General features: G+C 40.9%; 1 protein-coding gene across 5 annotated transcripts in view; it reads left to right on the top strand.

The window, feature by feature from the left end:
* LOC122355417 (protein ADP-ribosylarginine hydrolase-like) overlaps positions 1-19,084 on the top strand; it is an 82,867-nt gene that overhangs the window by 58,284 nt on the left and 5,499 nt on the right. For 4 of the 5 annotated variants that reach the window (XM_043253679.1, XM_043253675.1, XM_043253676.1 and 1 more), the window contains one exon: positions 5,498-5,712. In XM_043253679.1, the coding sequence (XP_043109614.1) occupies positions 5,498-5,712 (215 nt within the window). Of the gene's footprint in view, positions 1-5,497; positions 5,713-5,864; positions 7,134-19,084 lie in introns of those variants that run through there. The other variant, XM_043253678.1, reaches the window with a different exon arrangement.

Below are 19,084 nucleotides of genomic sequence, written 5' to 3'. Positions count from 1 at the left end.
TGAGAATTGGTGAGTGGATTTTGCATGCCAAGCTGTACATATGTGTATGTAAGATGGCAGAGTGCAGGAGTCCGTATGGGAAACACCACAACCTGAACTGCATGAGGAAATTAAAGACACAATGCTGACAGGCAAGCATGTCAGAACAAATGGCAATGAAGGACTAGAGTTCACAGAGGGGAACGGATCCCAAGGGAATGGCGTTGTCAGGCAACACCAAGCCAGTCTCCCGCAATTTACATGATGTTACAAAAGACACAGGCTCTATGCAGCCTGTGTGCCAGCGCCTATGAGGCAACACTCCAAAAGGACAGCATCTGCTATAACTTTTCCTGGTGAAGGGAGCGATTCAAAACCTGAAGATCCAGGAGTGGCTATAACCCACTGCTCTCCTTGGGTACGATTCATCTCCATTGGAGGGACAGGTACTATTGCTTCCACCACTATGATTCATTCCCCGAATCAGAGTGTGAGGAGGTATAGCAGTGTTCACAATCTGAACTTGGCACAATAGACCCAGAGATTAAGGAAATTGCACTCTTTCTAATAAGGTTGGCAGCAATGGGAGAAAGGCTGATAAATGGACTAGGGGTTACGGTGGGGGCTTCTCAGTGTCAGGGCTGCTTCTGAAGATGATAGCCCATGTGCTACCATCTTCGGAACAAAGCACTTTGAGTAATGACCTCAAACAAAGCCTGGAAATGCAGTACAGAAATCAGCCTTGAACTGTTCAGAAGTTCCTCTTTATTGAGATCTCACTGTGCGTGGCGCTGCAGTCATCAGGAAGTCTAATAAGGGCTCAGCACAGTTTATACCTTCAATGGGAGGGGTAAATAGAGGTGCAGTCAATTTACTCAAAGTAACAGTAACAGAATTTTCCCAGTCTTGATCTAATCAACATAAAAGTGTTGTTCAAATGCATAGGTGCTTCAATTATTGTAAAATGGCATTTACAAATGAGTGTAAAATGACATGTACAAATGATCGATTCTTAGATGTGACACAGCCCTAACAAAACCTGTTGGCTGTTGGCAAAAAAATTAAAAAATACTCACAAATGTTATAGCACAGATATTTTACACAAATTGGTGTAGAATTTATACCAAACAAATCTCTCTCAGAAAGGCTAGTAAGTTTACAAATACAAATTGCCAAGTAAAAGCCTATCCATACTTATAATTTTAATTTAAGTTTACTTGGTAATTCCAAGTAAATTTTATTGACTCTTTGTAAATTTTACTTAAGTAATGCTTACTATGGAAAAGTACACTGATTCACTAAAATTAAAAAACAATAAGTATACTCATGTACATTTTACTCAGTCAAAACTTACTTGTCACCAAGCCAGCAGAGGGAGCCCTTACCTCTGGGTGATCTGTGATCACTCCCTCTTCTTCTACTTCCTGTGTTGTTCCTTTTGTTTCCCAAGTCCTAGATTCTTTGGTTTTGACCCTGCCTGTTTTTTGATACTTTGATTGTTTGCTGCCTGACCCGACATCTGCCTGTTTTTGGATTCTGTTGTTGCCTTGCCTCTTATACTCCTGTTTGCTGTGTTTTGACGTCTGCCTGCTTTGACCATGTCTTTGTTCAATAAAAGCCTCAGACCCCTTAATCATGACAGAATGCAACCTCACACCAGGATCCAGCGGCTTTTCACCTGATCCATGGCCAGGTAGGCGCCTCGCAATATCTTTATTAACCCTCAAGCAGGGCACCTGAACACTTGAAGACTATACCCAGGAATATCTGGACCTGGCTTACCTCTCTGACTTTCCGGACTTTCCTGATTGAGTTCTTTCATGAGGGAATAAATCAGCCACTCAAATCACGACTTGTTCGGGAGGGTCCATGTGGGTCACTTGCACAGTTTGTGGAGTTTGCTTTAGTGACTGTGGGGTCAGCATTCACGCTGGGTATAGAGGAGAAAGAGGACACTGCATTGACTCCTGTAATGGCCGCCTTTCCAGAGCCGTTACCCAAGATTGCGGCCTTCCCTGCGCCACTTCCCAAGATGGCCGCCTGCCCTGCGCCGCTGCACAAGATGGCCGCCAGCCCTGCGCTGCTGCACAAGATGAACAGCAAGACAGCTGGAACCAGTATCTGCCCTGGGTTGAATACGCCCAAAATTCAGCCTCCACTTTTTCCCTGGTCAGATGAGCCCTCCATTGTCCCAGCGGTAGATTACTGGTTCTGAGAGAGCAAGAGGGTATGGGACTCAGCGAAAGAAAAACTACCAGAAGGACTTCCAACCTTCCAAGAGGGTGATAACCTCTTCTATTTGTTGTACAAATGGCAGAACATCAGGGAAGCAGGCCTTCCTAAGAAGGACACTACGGCAGACTACATCCTGACCAAGGAGAGGTGACACATGGAATGCTTGGAATGGCATGTACTGACCTAGGGATGGGGCAGTGAACATATGAATTATCTGTGTGGCTTACAGAGAAGATACGCATATAGAATCGCAGAGGAGAATCCGTTATATGGAACACTTAGCCTAGTATAGGGATTGACTGGAACTGGGCAAGCTATTCCGATACTGGGCCTGGTGTCAGAGTGCTCCACCAAGTCTGACTGCTGAGGGTCTCAAAGGAAACTCCACCAAGGTTCACAGACTGGGGAACTTACTGGAGGAGAAAAAACAACACCCACCGATTGTATCTTCGACACCACGGCTTGTTTCAGCTTCCCCTCTTTGTAGTAGCACTTTAAAGGTTGTAGTTATGAGACTGTCGGCTATATCCACGTGATGGGGAGGGGCACAGGATTAGTTAACCACCTGCCAAATTTCATTGGTGTTTTCTCTTATCAGAGCTAATCAGGGCTCCAAGCAAGACCCCAGTCTGTCATCATGACATAATTCATAGTGACTGACAGAACACAATGTTTAAAATTATTGGTGTAATGTTTAAAATTATTGGTGTAATTATTTTACTGGGTAGGATTTATGTAAAATATATGTTGTATTTACAACTATTTATGGGTTGAATTAAAACTAAAAGTTGCATCTGTATCAGATGAATGTTGTAAAGCCATTAACACGAGCACACCACATCAGACAACAGATTAGGTTGTATTGGTATTGTAAAAAACATGTCCCAAACCTGACCGCTTTTCAGAAGCATATAAAAGCCATAATAGGTACTGATATGTTTCTAAATTTTTAGTTTTCAGTCTTTAGGTTCTTTTTAGGTACAAGTAATATATTTTGTACATCCACAGCTCCAACGCATTTCAATGTTGTTGGAAGCAATCAAAACAGTGATGTCTTAAATCTCAACATTTAGCCTATAAATCAACCAATGAACCGTTTAGTGGTGTGACATGGACGTGTGTCTTCTAACCCATTGAACATTGATTACATCACAGTTGGAAACAAATAGGGGGAAGCTTTGGGTTCTGGTGTCTGGACACAAATCTTCCATAGTTGTTTACCTAAAACAAAAACATGGAAGCCAAATGCCCAAATAACCTTTTTCTGATGGGGATATAGACAGGGCAAAAGGGACAAATTGGTAACTAGGCATTAACATATACATCAACAAACATTGATCCTGTTGAAATGACAGAACACATGGGATTGCGCTGCCTTTTTACACAATCTGGAAAAACCCTAACTCTCGCAGGTGAAGTTAACAACAACATAAAAAACGCAGCCATAAACCTACTCAATCTATTTTATTCTTTTGATTTACACAACCTACCCCTGTGACAGGGCAGTCAGGGTGACAGAGGGGTCATAAATCCATTCATAAATCTGTCAGTGGTACACATTTGACATATGACAGCCTGGCAATCAACGCTGACAGGGGTCATAAATTAAGCCATAAATTAGGTCAAAAATCAAATCTGCTACGTGGTACCTGTTACTACTGTTATTTATTGTTTTTTCTTTATTTTATTTACATTTGTGTTTACTTACATGTTTGGTTGGTAAAATAAAAGTCAATTAAAATCGTTTTTCTTGTCTGGAATGAAGGTATTCTTGAGTCTATAAGGTAACAATATAGTAAGATAACCTTGTTTGAAATAGGTTTGGCTAAAACAAATTTTTGGGTCCGTCTATAGTACTAGGTAAATATACAATATTAACTGAGTTGAACTGAATTAAATTGCATTACTAAAACTAGACTAAAATACAATTTCATTAAATAAAATTAGACAAAAAATAATCATGGATCATCCTGACTAAAATGAGACCAAAATACTTTAAGAATTTTAGTTGACTGAAACTTGAAAAGAGCTTAAACTAAAACTAATAAACACTAATGACAGCTTCAAGATTAGACTAACACTAAAGTTAAAACAGGCCAAAAACAACATAGTAGCCACCAGATTCAGTCCATATCCCGATCAGATGGCACTATGGTACTATTAGCAACTAGAGATGGCCGCTACATCCCTGCATATCAGTGGAGACCAAGATGACTAGATGAGCTCCAGAGACATATTTCCAGTAAACACCTTGTCATTTAGATGGCCATCAGCACAAAACAACAGGAACACACAGGTTTGTGTGTTCGTCTTGCGTGTCTGAGTGCGCACACATACTCCTCCATTGCACAGTATCACAGCTTATGCCTATCAGAGTGCACATTTGCGGCTTGTTTGTGCTGCTTCATCTTGATGGTGATCCATTTGGTGTTGTTAGTTCATTATTCTTGTCTTGTTTCTCATCTAGTTCACCTCTGTGTCCAGCAGCTCACTCTGTGGATTCTAATCTCCTGGGATGTCTCACTTTGATGTTGCAAAAGTTCTCTGCCTGAAGTATTCTTAGAATTGTTCCTTTTCGCTGTGTTTCAGTAAACTCTGTTTGCACTTGCACTTGGAACTTGTGACAGAACAAGCTGAACATGATAGATTAATCAAGTATGGCAGATTTGAGAGATTGTTTTGTGAAGAGCAACACTCACATGGAGCAGCAAGAGGACCACATAATGGCCACTAGTCACGCTGTCCAGGCCCTGGTTGCTCAAGTTTCAGATTTAACCACACAATTTCTGCAATTAAAGATGGACACTGCCATGTTTCTACACCCACTCGCTACTAATCCACCTGCTCTTGGGGATCAGAATGCCCGTTATGCCAAACCTGGTTTATCACCTCTAGCATGCATACTCTGGTGAACTCAGCTATGTTGCTAATTTTTGACTAAATTTTCATTATACATCTCTCTTCAACCCTCCTCTTTCCCCACTGAGGAGTCTAAGGTGCATTTCATTCCAGGTTTTCTCAGACAAGCTCAAGAAGGTGTTTGCACTGTAACTGGTTACTCTATTTAATTCCGTACATTAGCAGAAGAATGGGGCAGGAATATTGAGGCGCAGTGCGACATGTTCTTATATGGGCTTTCAGAAATCACCTTTTTAGTCATGCAGTTATAACTACTTATAAATTATTTCTAATGCATAATTAAGTGAATTAATCACTTATCACCTTTATAAACTCTTTACAAATGAAACCTTTGTTACCCATTTTCTTCTTCCTTTCTTCCAAGGTATTTGGATCTAAGAGGACTATCTTTGGGGGCTGGGCCAGTTATTTGGCCTGACCAGTATGGGCCAGCAGAACGAGATGAGGCCTACAAGAGGTTCAGTCTGTCAGGTTGGGCTGGTCGAAGTGGTCATGATGCTCCAATGATAGCTCTGGATGCCCTCTTAGGAGCAGGCTTGAACTGGGAGGAACTCATGAGTCGAGCAGGATTTCATGGAGGTAATCTTACTAGATTTCAGAATAAACTATCTATCTATCTATCTATCTATCTATCTATCTATCTATCTATCTATCTATATATGTGACGAGTCCGCTGCCCCTCCCCTTTATTGTCATCATCACCCCGTCTTTTATTCGCCGCCCTTCACCAGGCTCCCGATGGGAGTGGGCATGCCTGAGAGGAGGGGCGTGGTGTTGGACAGGTCTGGCGGCGTGTGACGAGGCACACCTGAAGTGTATCGAGCCTCGTCACCGCCGTCGTTAAATACCGAGCACGCCTCTCCTCAAAAGAGACCGGTCTCCCGAGGACTCCGTCCCTTACCACGACGATGACACCAGTTTCCCCATTTATTTTGGACACTTTTCCCCTGGACACTTTATTTTGTATATTTTGTTTAATTAAAAGCCTCTCCGAGGCCTAACACCACGCCCACTATGTCTGCCGTTGGCTCCTCCAGCCACACTGGTGGAGAATGCGGGCAACGCGGAGCTTAGACGGCACAGTTGAGCAACATCTGATGACGTCATCCCCTCTTGCTCATACCCACGCCGGGACGGAGGAACGACGAAGTCTCGCTCCCAACCACCAGAAAGGGTAAGTGACGCTTGCTTTACTGTCATTTACCCGGTGGCTGGTTGAGCTTGTCGACTAATTCCCGGTTTCTCTGTCCCGGTGCGAGAGGGGAGTTGCCCGGAGAGGAATCCCTGCCCCGCCCACTTCGACCGCTGGAGCCTGGTTGAGGAAGGTAGCACTCCTGCGTGGGCAGTGACTGCTTGACGGGGTTGACGCTTGAGGAAGGGAATGTGACAAGTCGGCTGCCCCTCCCCTTTATTGTCATCATCACCTCGTCCTTTATTCGCCGCCCTTCACCAGGCTCCCGACTGGAGTGGGCATGTCCGAGAGGAGGGGCGTGGTATTGGACAGGTCTGGCGGCGTGTGACATGGCATACCTGAAGTGTATTAAATTAGTAAAGTTAAATACCGAGCGTGCCTCTCCTTGAGAGACGGTCTCTTCCCCTGTGCATACACGCTGGTGTCCTCGTGGGTCCAGGAAGGGAGCGTGAAGGGACTGTCGGACTCCTTAGTCCAGGCGATGACCCCTGACGGGTCAGGATGCCGGGCCAGGATGCCGGGCTGTTTATCCCTTCAAATCTGCCGACAGGAAAGAAGCGACAGAGAAGCCACGGGCAGAAGCCCTGGACCAGAGAGGGGAGTGCGTGCGGCCACCAGACTCCGCCCCTTACCTGGACCCTTCCCCCTGGAGCACTAACTGACCTGCACTTCCCCTGCAGGACAACAAGGACACCTGTTTATTTGGACACTTTTCCCCCTGGACACTTTATTTTTGTATGTTTTTGTTAATAAACGCCACTGCCAGTGTGTCTGTCGTTGGCTCCTCCCGCCACAATATATATATATATACAACCCCTGGCAAAAAGTATGGAATCACCAGTCTTGGACGAGCACTCATTCAGACATTTCATTATGTAGAACAAACTCAGATCACAAACATGAAACAATCATGAAGTCATTCCAAAGTGCAACTTCTTGGCATTCAGAAACACTAAAAGAAATGAAGAAAAAACATTGTGATAGTCAACAAATGCTACTTTTATAGAGCAAGCACAGGGAAAAAAATATGGAATCATTCAATTCTGAGGAAAAAAATATGGAATCATTCAATTCTGAGGAGAAAATAAGGATTCATTCAGTCAATTTCCTTTCCTTAATTGTGCACCTGTCTCAGATTAGATCTGCTCGTTAGTCTGCAGTTAAAAGCATTGCAGTTATCACACCTTGGAGGGCTGCTAGACCAAGTGGATTGGCAAGAGTCATGGCTCCAACAAGTGAGATGTCTCTTGAAACCAAAGAGAGGATTGTCAAACTTCTTGAAGAAGGTAACTCTTCACGCATGGTTGCCAAAGATGTGGGCTGTTCACAGTCAGCTGTATCTAAGATATGGACCAAGTACAAACAGCATGGGAAGGTTCTTAAAGCCAAGCGTACTGGTAGACCAAGGAAGACATCCAAGCGTCAAGACAGAAAACTGAAGGCCATATGTCTTGAAAACCAAAAATGCACAACAAAACAAATGAACAATAAATGGGAGGAAGCTGGAGTCAATGTATGTGACCGAACTGTGAGAAATCGCCTAAAGAAAAAGCTAAAAGAAAATCATCATTGACACCTAAACAGAAAAGAACAAGACTGCAATGGGCTAAGGAGAAGCAATCATAGACTGTGGATGACTGGATGAAGGTTATCTTCAGTGATGAGTCACAAATCTGTATTGGACAAGGTGATGATGCTGGAACTTTTGATTGGTGCCGTTCCAGTGACATTTACAAGGAAGACTGCCTAAAGAAAACATCCAAATTTCCACAGTCCTTGATGATATGGGGCTGCATGTCAGGCAAAGGCACTGGGGATAAATGCACAAGTTTACATTGACATTTTGGACAGTTTTCTTATCCCTTCAATAGAAAAGATGTTTGGGGATGATGAAATTATTTTCCAAGATGACAATGCATCGTGCCATAGAGCAAAAACTGTGAAAGCATTCCTTGGAGAAAGACGCATCCAGTCAATGTCATGGCCTGCAAATAGTCCAGATCTCAACCCAATTGAAAACCTGTGGTGGAAATTGAAAAAAATGGTCCACGGCAAGGCTCCGACCTGCAAAGCTGATCTGGCAGCTGCAATCAAAGAGAGTTGGCACCAGATTGATGAAGAATACTGCTTGTCACTCATCAAGTCCATGCCTCGGAGACTGCAAGCTGTTCTAAAAGCCAGAGGTGGTGCAACTAAATACTAGTGATATGATTTGACTGTTTTTTTGTTTGTCTGATTCCATATTTTTTTCCTCAGAATTGAATGATTCCATATTTTTTTCCCTGTGCTTGCTCTATAAAAGTAGCATTTGTTGACTATCACAATGTTTTTTCTTCATTTCTTTTAGTGTTTCTGAATGCCAAGGAATTGCACTTTGGAATGACTTCATGATTGTTTCATGTTTGTGATCTGAGTTTGTTCTACAGAATGAAATGTCTGAATGAGTGCTCGTCCAAGACTGGTGATTCCATACTTTTTGCCAGGGGTTGTATATATGTATGTATATATATATATATATATATAATTTTGTTCAGTTTATGATTTATAACTAGGATAGGATAACAATACAGGATACATTCTCATATATGTATTGCTATGTGCATTTTCACTGCAGTATTCTCATGCCCCTGGACCGTTTTGTTTGTGTTTTCACCAGTGTGTTCTAGTTTTGCCTTGATTGAGTCATTGTATTCAGGGTGTTAATTAATGTCATTATCTCCGCAATATAAGTTCCAGTGTGTTCAGTGTCTAATCATCTGGTCTACTTTGTCCCTTTCTCATGTGATATGTGTTTGCCTCTTCAGTGTATATTAATCTTTGTGTGGATTTATTAAAAAAGTTTAATTGTACTCATTCTCATACTTGCCTCGCAACACTGTTACGTGACAGAAGACAAGACCCATAAAGTTCATTTGAGTGGCATGTTTTCCCTGCCCTTTTGTTTTGCATGTTTTTTTGATCAGTTTTTATTTTTTTCATATGTCCTGTCCCTACCTCCTCAATACTCCTGATGGAGCAGGGGGATCGTTCTCTCGAGGACCACAAAGAGTATTTTGTGTTTCTGGTCAACCAAACATGCTACCCAGACAGCTTCCTCTGCTCATTGTAAGGATGAGACAGCCTCACTAGTGGGTGTTGGTTCATGGACAGTGACACCAGCCCACTCAGGATCCAGAGCCCAGCCCACCATCTGCCCACAATGCAGAGCTACAGCCTGAGCCCACCGATGATGGAGGGCTGGAATTTGTGGCGACCGATGAGCCATTGCCCTATGGTACAATGAGATGGCAAAGTGGAGCTCCACCTACTGCATAAAGGCTGAGGGTGAGCTTATCATATATCTGGGGCTGCTGTATCTAAAAGAGGAGCCATTTCACTTGAATAAGGATTTGGAGTATTATCTTGCCCCACCCCTGTCTCCTGAGTTCCTACTGGTCCCTGCTGGTTCCGTCCAGCCCAGATGGGGTTTCAGATCCTCCAATGCCTGCTCCTCATGAGCGCCTTCCAAAGGCGTGCTGGCAGAGCACCTCTGTGTCTCTGTGCTTGCTGAGTATCCTCCAGAGACTGTGCTCTCCCACCCTTTCCTCTCTCCACTAATGTCTCCCAGCAGCCCCTCTGCTTACCCTCAGCCCACCATCTGTTTGCTGGATTCACCACGGGTCTGCCAGTCTCCATCGGCATCCCTCTTCTTTATCTCAAGCTTCTGAGTGTAACAGATCTAGAAAACTGTTACTTGCTTTCTGTGTTGAATGAAAGGTGTTATTTTACTCCCTGCCATTAGAGGGCACTGGGAGCTATTACTGTGAAAGGTTCTCTAGGCCAGAGAATAAAAGGAATAGGGAAGTTTGAATGAGGAGCACATGGAAGCTGAGAGTGTTTGCTCTCTCTATGCTTTTATTTGGAAACCCTTGTTGAGGAATATTTTGTTCTACATCTCAATAGGGGTTTTGTGTGTCTGATTATGGGATTATGGGATCATCTACCCAGGTCATGGATCCTTTTCTACAATATTGGGATTTTCATCTGAGTACTTTTTGAGGATTGCTATTCCCTTTGGATAAAGTTTACTGGATGGACTTGGATTTATCCTTTTAACATCTATGCATTGATGAACTGAGGACATGTGCAGTAACACTGAGCTTTATTGTTGTGTGGACATTCAAATGTTTTTCTTCCAAATGTGACTGCTGCTCTGAGATATGGTCATGATTGTTGTGCGGTTTCAAACTGTATGTCTTTTGGAAATGTAAATACAATAAGATTGGTGGTGACAGATCCCTCCTCATTTTTTGTGTGACATTTTGCGAATAATCTTTGTTACAAGCCCCTCAACCCGTTAGCACCAAAATGGCACCATGTCCCTCCATTCCTCTGGCTCTGTGTTACGTGTTTGTGTTGTGCCATGTGTTTTTTCCCCTCTATCTGTTCTTTCGCACTTTAACTTCTTAGTTACCGGTCATTGGTTCCTGTCACCTGTCAATCTTCATCAGTGCTGACGTCACACATTCTGCAGTCTCCAATCACTCAAGACCACCTCAGATAAAAGAGCTCGCCAGACCACCCACACGCCCCCCCATTTTATTTGCTGTTGTACTCGCTACCTGCTGTGTTATCATTGTGTATTGCGTTTGTTTTGATGTTTGTTACTTGCCACCCTGTGTAGTGTTTTTCCATTCCCTTTCCCCTCATATTGTAAGTCATCACGCAAAGTGGACAGGTAAGAAAGTCACGTGACATACATTACAACACGTAGGAATCTGCCTTGTGTAGTACATTAGGTTAGGGGCGCGAGCCACCCCATGTACTCTTGTTTTGGCTAAGCGAGTGTAGTTTAGTTAGGGTGTCTCAGACGCTGAAGACATTTTCTTTTCATATAGTTTTGTTGGTAGATATCTTAGGGGAAATTAAGTAGCTGGAGACTTTTTGATTTATTTTTTTTGCTTTAGCACCACCCTCGTCTCTTCTTCCCGTTCCCTCTGTCTCGTGTATATGTAAATAGTGTACCTGTATATACATTTTCCTTTTTGTTCTGTCACATCTACATTTTTCATATCTAACAATCAACAACAAAAATAAAAGCACTATCTTGCACTTTAGTTTGCGGTGTTATCTTTGTCCGACACACTGTACGTACGTTCTTTAATGTCTTTTTAAATGTTATACCCCAGTACCCCTAGACCTACGTGGGATTGTAACACTCTGTCAGACTCGTTCTTCCCTCCGGCTCCATCTCAGTCCTCTGTCCCCGTTTCTGCATCTGTTGCCTGTGCCATCTGCTCTGCATAGGCCCTTCAGATCCTTAGCTTCACCCAGGCTCTTCTGCTCTCTTTCTCTGCTTCAGGCTCCTCCTCTACCTGTTCTGCCACCGTCAGTTGTTAACCATCTGCCGTCTCTGGATACTCTGGCTTTTTTCATGCCTTCACCCATCTGGCTCTGTCAGGCTCCACCGGATCCCCGTTTTACACATCAGTCGCCAGTGTCATCTTTCTTTTCCTATGGTGCGAGGTCATGCCTTCCAGAAGGGGAGCAAACAGTCACAAATGTTTTGTTTGTGTTTTCACCCACAATGTGCCTGAAATTCCACTGGATGGCACCCTTTCTGCTCCAGATCACCTTATTGTTAGAGACTTGTAGCACACCTGTTCTCAATCACTCTTAATGACCAACTTTATTTAAATGTCTGACTGCCTATTGTTCTTGTTCAGTCCTGATTTCTGTTGGAGTATGTTGTCGTCAGTCAGTTGTGGTTTTGTTTTTTTGTTCTTTTTTGTGTGTGTGTGCGCGCCACTTTTCCCCTGCCTTATGTTGAAGGGAAGTTTTTCTTTTGGGATTACATTGAGACCTTACAATCAAGAAGTGTTTTTGAGTTCCTTTGTGGCTGTTCCTGTACGACGACTCTAAGATTGTACTCTGGTTCTTGGAATTTATTTTGTTCATCGTGAGCAAAAGATACCTAAAGAGTCATACTCAAAACCTCTTGTTTGTTTCCTTCGCAACTGGATTTCACCTGCTCCAGTGGTCCAGTAGTAAGCGCCAAAGGTTAGCTCCCTGTGGACCTGGGTTCTATCCCCACTGGGGTCATAACAGTGACCTAGTTGTTTGTCCTCTTAATTATGTTTCAGTATCTAATTGTCTGCTCTACTTTTTCCCTCCCTGATGTGATGTGTGTTTGCCTCTTCAGTGTGTTTTGATCTACTTGTGCATTTATTAACATACTTTAATTGTACTCATTCTTTCATATTTACCTTGCAAAACTGTTACTTGACAAGTATTAAGATGCAAATTATATGTCTTGAAAGGTATGCTGTCCATTTCCTAAGTAGGGTTATTTGTTTGTTTTAAAATTGTATATAAACCATGTATTATTAAGAAAACATACAACTCACACTTTATTTTTTGGGGAAACCTGGGGATATTTAGAGGCAGAGTTTTGTTTGCATGTTGTTGCCACTATTTCTAATTATGGAACACATTGGATTATTATTACTATTATATAGATATGATTGGATTATTTAAAATATTATTTAAAATATTAAGATTACTGGGTACAGCACATGATGGGGTGGGCATATAAAGCGGAACACACAAAGTATGACAAAATAGCACAATTAAATATTTATTCAGCTTAAAATAATGAATATAATAATAATAATAATAATAGTAAATAATTAAATTATTTTCACATTTATATACCCAACCCACCCCATTCATTGTAATATTAACTACAAATGAATACTGTGAACATTTTAAACAAGACTATTGTAAGTGAAATAGGAAGGTGGCGTTAGAATACATTTCTTGCGGTTCTTTATTGGGCTCAAGACAAAGACAAATATCAAAGGGCAGGCAATGGTTCATCAACAATAAAGCAATCCAATCCGTGAACAAATTAAAGGGGATTAGAGGCAAGGCCAGGGTTAACAGGCAATGGGTCAAACAACAGGTATAGCAATCCAAATCAGGCGACAAGGCAGAAGGGCGAATCCAAGAATCAAAAAACAGGTTGACAGGCAAAAATCATACACACAGGAATCAGACAGAGTAGTAGAAAAGAACACTCAGTAAAGCAGTAGAACTGGCAATACTTCGCGAACTGGCAAACTGTGAGCTCTGGTTATATGCTGGCCAAACAGGAAATGGGAGCAGAGGGAGGGAGATGAGTCAGTACTCGGATGAGGGCTCCTGTGCTGTCGTGGTGTTACACACTATACAGCTGCTTGTCATAAAATTAGAATATTATTAAAAATTTGATTTTTTTTTTAACTAATTCCATTCAAAAAGTAACATTTGTATATTCATTCATTACACATAGACTGATATATTTAAAATGCTTATTTCTTTAAATTTTGATGATTATAATTGACAAATAATGAAAACCCCAAATTCAGTATCTAAGAAATATCAGTACAATATTGAAGACACCTGGTGCCACACTAATTATCTAATCAACTCAAAACACCTGTAAAGGCCTTTACATTATATGACCAGCACCTGTAGGTCTTTTGTGCAAGCATTATAACCGCCATGTTGTGTTTGTCATCATTAAATTACATATGTTATTCTATTAGTGTGTTATGTTATGCGTTTTCATTTAAATGTGTGAATTTTTTACACTGACTACCCCTTACTTAGATGCATATACATTTTATTTTGGTGAGAACAGGGAAGGGCCCAGAGAAAACGGTCAACCACTACATGTTACACTACATAACTGGCTGATGGAGTCCCCTCCAGCAGCCAATGCTGTGCGAGACAGGAGAGTTCGACAGCCTGGACCCGGGCTGGCAGTTGGGGGTTGTAACCCCAGTCATGGAAGTTTTGTGCCACACAGATGTGGGACAACCTGGGAGGGTAAAAAGAGAGTGGTGTTAGTCCTTGTATTCATGGAGGCGATGCTCGTCTTCTGGCGTGCATCATGTGGCTTATGTAACCGACTCTTGATGAGTCGCAGGTGTGACCGACCAGCCTGTGATGGTGCTCCTCATCCGTTACCAGGGTGACGCTGATTGTTCCTTTGAAAAAAAACCCATCCACTAAAGAATGGAGAAAAAAACCTTGGGAGAAACCAGACTCAGTTAATGCCAGTTCTCCTCTGGCCGGACATCCAGCACTTAATTTCCAGTTAAATTTTAAGTGCCTGTCTTACTTAGCCTAACATAGCCCTTTCATAGTCATTTTTATGTTACATTATCATAGCAAATGAGTTATGAACAGGACATTAAAAGGCACCCTACAGTGATATGGACCTGACACTGTATCAAGAGGCTCAATTCAGACATAAAAATAATGAACTCTTTATTATTAAAGATATTACTTTATATATTACTATATATTTTTGTATGAGTGTATTAACATTTAAACTATGTCTTTTGTGTAAATTCACTGATTTACAATATGTTTATATTTTAAATATACCTGTTTGCAGTTACATCTGTCCATCTGTCCTTAGTACATGTATAATTATTAGGGTAGCAAAATATTTTGCTCTGAATTTCATTTAGTCACTATTACTGCACTTTTATGTTTAATATGGTTTAATTTAACTTTTATCTAGTTTCTTAGTTTATTATACTTATCTCTACATAAAAATATACAATTGTAGCCCAGCTAATTACTTAACCAATGGCCTTACCAGCGTCATTCAGTGGCATGGTGGAGAATTGCATCAGCTTTCTCCTTTAATGCACATTGTTATTTGAGATGCAACCACAGCGTTTTACCATGGATAGAGGCAAAATAGCATTTATAATTTCACTGGTCATGCACTCCAGTAGGCCAGGACCATCTGGAAACAAGCTTCGCCTGCAACTTGAAACCTGGAGGGGTTTTTTTAGCACATTTTAGGGAGGTGTTTGATCAATCAACAAATTTCCTTTCTGTTCATGACCAGTTAAATCGGCTAAAACAGGGAAAATCCATAAATGAGTATGCAGTGAAACTTCACACCGTAGCTGCTGCAAGTGGATGAAATAAGGCAGCTCTCACCTATGCCTTTACTGTGGTATAGAGGGCTACCTCATGTCTCAATGCTCTGTACGTCCAGCGGTGAGCAGTCTGACCACCAGATTTGATGTTACCTTATTACTACATTTTCCTGTTTTAGAGATACCTGCCAAAAACGTCATTTCCAGGGACTTCATCAGCTGGTTTCACATCCCCACAAATCCCCTGCCAGAAAATTAATGTTCACTCCAGAGGATGTCTTTGCTGGTGCGATCAACTGCAGATATCATCCTAGGACGCCCTTGGCTAAAGCATCATAACCCCCACCTCTCCTGGACGTCTGGTAACATCCTCTCATGGAGTGACTCTTGTTTTGAATCTTGTCTATAACTCCCTGCTCGACCTTTTATAACTAGTAAATCAGCTAAGGCGTTCCTCCAAGCCACTACAATCAAGAGTTCTGAAGGGCAGCATGATGTTGACATCCCAGAGCTATATAGGGCATTCCAGAATACACTGTCAGGGCACTATGAATATTGAAATATGCCATATTGTCTAGCCAACTCTCCCTCTGTATTCTAGGCCTTCATGAATGAGGTGTTCCAGAAGTATCTGCATTGTTTTGTTATCATATACATCAACAACATCCCAATCTACTCCTGGAACGAGGTAGACCATTGTCTCCACATTGCGCAGGTCATCTAAAAACTATACCTCAAACTTGAAAAATGTGAATTTCACCGCTCCTCTATTCAGTTTCCTGGGCTACATCATCAACATAAATGGCTTACAAATGGACCAAAAGAAGGTTGATGCCATCCGTCACTGGCCTGATTTCTTGGCTTTCACTAACATATATTGAAAACTGTAGCACCTTGGCAGCTCCCTCACCTTCCTCCTGTGGAGAACTCCCACATCTCAGTCATGGACTCCAGCAGAAACAGAGGCTTTCCAACAGCTTAAGCTGGCATATAAGGCTCCAGCCTTAATCCACCCTAACCCAGACTTGCCCTTCATCGTAGAAGTTGATGCTTTCAAATGGGTGTGGGAGCAGTACTATCATAGCGGAAGGCTGTTCCAACAAGACTGCATCCATGCTCTTCTTCTCCAAGAAGTGGTCCCCGTCAGAGCAAAATTACAGTATCATTAATAGAGAACTCCTAGCCATGAAATTGGTGTTAGAAGAATGGCATCACTGGCTGAATGAATACAACCAACCATTTGTATTGATTACTGACCTAGAATATCTGCAAGAAGTCAAATACGTAAACCCTTGACAAGTCAGATCACACAATCAATCAATCAAATCAAACTAAAAATTATTTTACTAAGCAAAAGAGATGGTAACATAGACAAGAAACCAAAACCCCATTCATGACAGAATGGAGAAAAATAAAAACCTTGAGAGAAACCAGGCTCAGTTCGGGGCCAGTTCTCCTCTGGCTGGATGCCCAGCACTTAATTTCCAGTTAAATTTTAAGCGCAGCTAATTCAGGCTGCGCAAAAGACTTATAGTGCTTGTGTGCATGTCTGGTTTCGGTGATCTGTCCACAGGGCTCATCTAGGTGTTCTGGACTTCGATAAAGGTCATCTCTTGGTAAAGTTAGTTTTAGGTTTAATATTCGCCGGATATTCGCCTAGCCTGCTTTAGGGACCGTTCAACCCCATAGCAAATTCCTTGTAAGCAAACTCACTGAAAATATGGTAAGCTCCACTTATTTAAAAAAAATTCCACTAATATATGCATGTACAAAAAATTAATAAATAAAATACAGTAATTGTAAAAAAGAAAATAGTATTTTTTAAATTATATTTATATTATTTATATTATTATTATATATATAAATAATAAATTATTTATATTATATATATTATATAAATTATAATTATATTATTTTTTTATATTTTGCCAATATATTCATTACTGTACACAATTATTCTTAAAAAATAATTACTGTAATTTACAAAAATAATTGTTCATGTTATAAAAGTTGTAATAAATTCTTTCTACAGACTTTCTACAGGTAAATGTTTGCCAATTTCACCCGTACTGTACATACAGTAATTATTCTTAGAAAACAATTACTGTTCTTTATCGAAAAATTTTTTTTTCATGTTCCAAAAGCTGTAAAACACCAGGCTGACTTTCTACAGGGTAAAGTTTGTGTATATATTTTGTATATATTGTAAATACAACAGGTAATAACTAATGAAAAACAATTACTGTACTTTACCAAAAGGTTTTTTTCATGTTACATTTGTTGTAGTATTTCTCTTGTGGCCAGACTCGCTCTTACTGTACGTACAGTACATCTTTATTCTTGGATAACAGTTACTTTTATTCACAAAAAGGTTATGTAAGGTTATGTTCCAACAGTTATTAAAGGTGAAAATTTACCAATATTTCACTTACTGTACATACAGTACTTAATCTAAAAAAAAAAAAGTAGTACACCACATTCCTTGTGGTCAGACTGATGTACTACAAGGGAAATTTTGCAATATTCTTCTTACCGTACTTACAGTACATAATACATAATTTAATTAAATTTTAATTAACTCAAAATGGTTATGTTCCATTGGATGTACATTAGTTGTATATTTGACTGACTTACTACAGGTGAGTTTTGACAATATCACCCTTACTGTACATACAGTACATAAGTATTCTTAAAAAACAATACAGAAATTCAAAGGTTGAAGTACATTCCTAGTGACTGACTTTAAGACTTGCACTACAAGTAAAATTTTGACACAACATGTACTGTATACTCTGAATACTGTCTATTGGCCATTCTACTGAATTATTTTTGTTGCAGTAAATATATTAGGCACAAGTAGACAGTGAAACTGCTGTTGATTGTACAACTGTTTATGTGTAGTTCCTGTTTGCCCTTATTTGGTTCAGTTGCTGTTCCTATTAGTTAATCACTTTCATTGTTTTCAGATGTCACCCCCTGAGTTTCAGTTTGTCCTGTCTCACATTGTGTTAGAGGTTTCCATTGTAAGGAGCGAAATCAAAAAACTGCAATGCAACAACACAAGGATCAAAAGAACTTCAAAAAGAGAGTAAACAACACCCCTGTTTTTGTCATCTCTCCCTGTTGCTTTACGACACCCTCTTCACCTCTGCTCTTCCTGCTTCTGCCCAAAAGAGTTGGCTTAAGGTTCTTTAAGAATAAGGCATCATATGTCATGTGTCTTGAGAACCTATTGTTCTTCACTTTCATGTTTGGTCTCATTTGAAAGGTATCAGTGCGATTGGTAAATTGGTCTCAATTTCACAGTATTCACTTATATTATGGAAAAGATTAAGAACTTGGTAGAATTGTGTTCTGTGGAAAAGGGGGTGTGTCCTCCTTTTGAGTCTCTGAAAGTGTTCAAGCCAGGTGTGACCCTGGAGCATGGGAACCTAAACACCAAAACTCAATTTGGGTCCTCTTTGTCTGGTCTGAGTATATAAGGAAAGTGATAAAACATAACAATGCGCAATTCTGTAGCCAGATCAGCCCGTAGTGTGGTGTGTGTCTCCATACACCACACTATGTACTTTCTCAAGACCAGGCATAATGACCTTTTATGTTTGTTTTATTTTGCTTCGTTTTGTTTATGTACTGCTGAACAGTTCTGCAAATATTTATTAATTAAACCAATTTGTAAACTATTTTGGCAAAATAAACTGATAATATTGTCTGAAAAAATTTATTCTAGTAGGTTAGTGACTTCTGAGGTTTTCCGCATTGTTGGCGTGCTAGAGTGAGTCAGATCAATGAGCAATGGATGGAGCCAGGGGCACGTTTTTGAGTTCTTCTGGCC

Source organism: Puntigrus tetrazona, chromosome 12, assembly GCF_018831695.1.
Source record: "Puntigrus tetrazona isolate hp1 chromosome 12, ASM1883169v1, whole genome shotgun sequence".
NCBI classification, from domain to species: Eukaryota; Metazoa; Chordata; class Actinopteri; order Cypriniformes; family Cyprinidae; genus Puntigrus; species Puntigrus tetrazona.
Note: the sequence above shows the minus strand (reverse complement) of the source record. Positions and strands in the feature narration are given on the sequence as shown.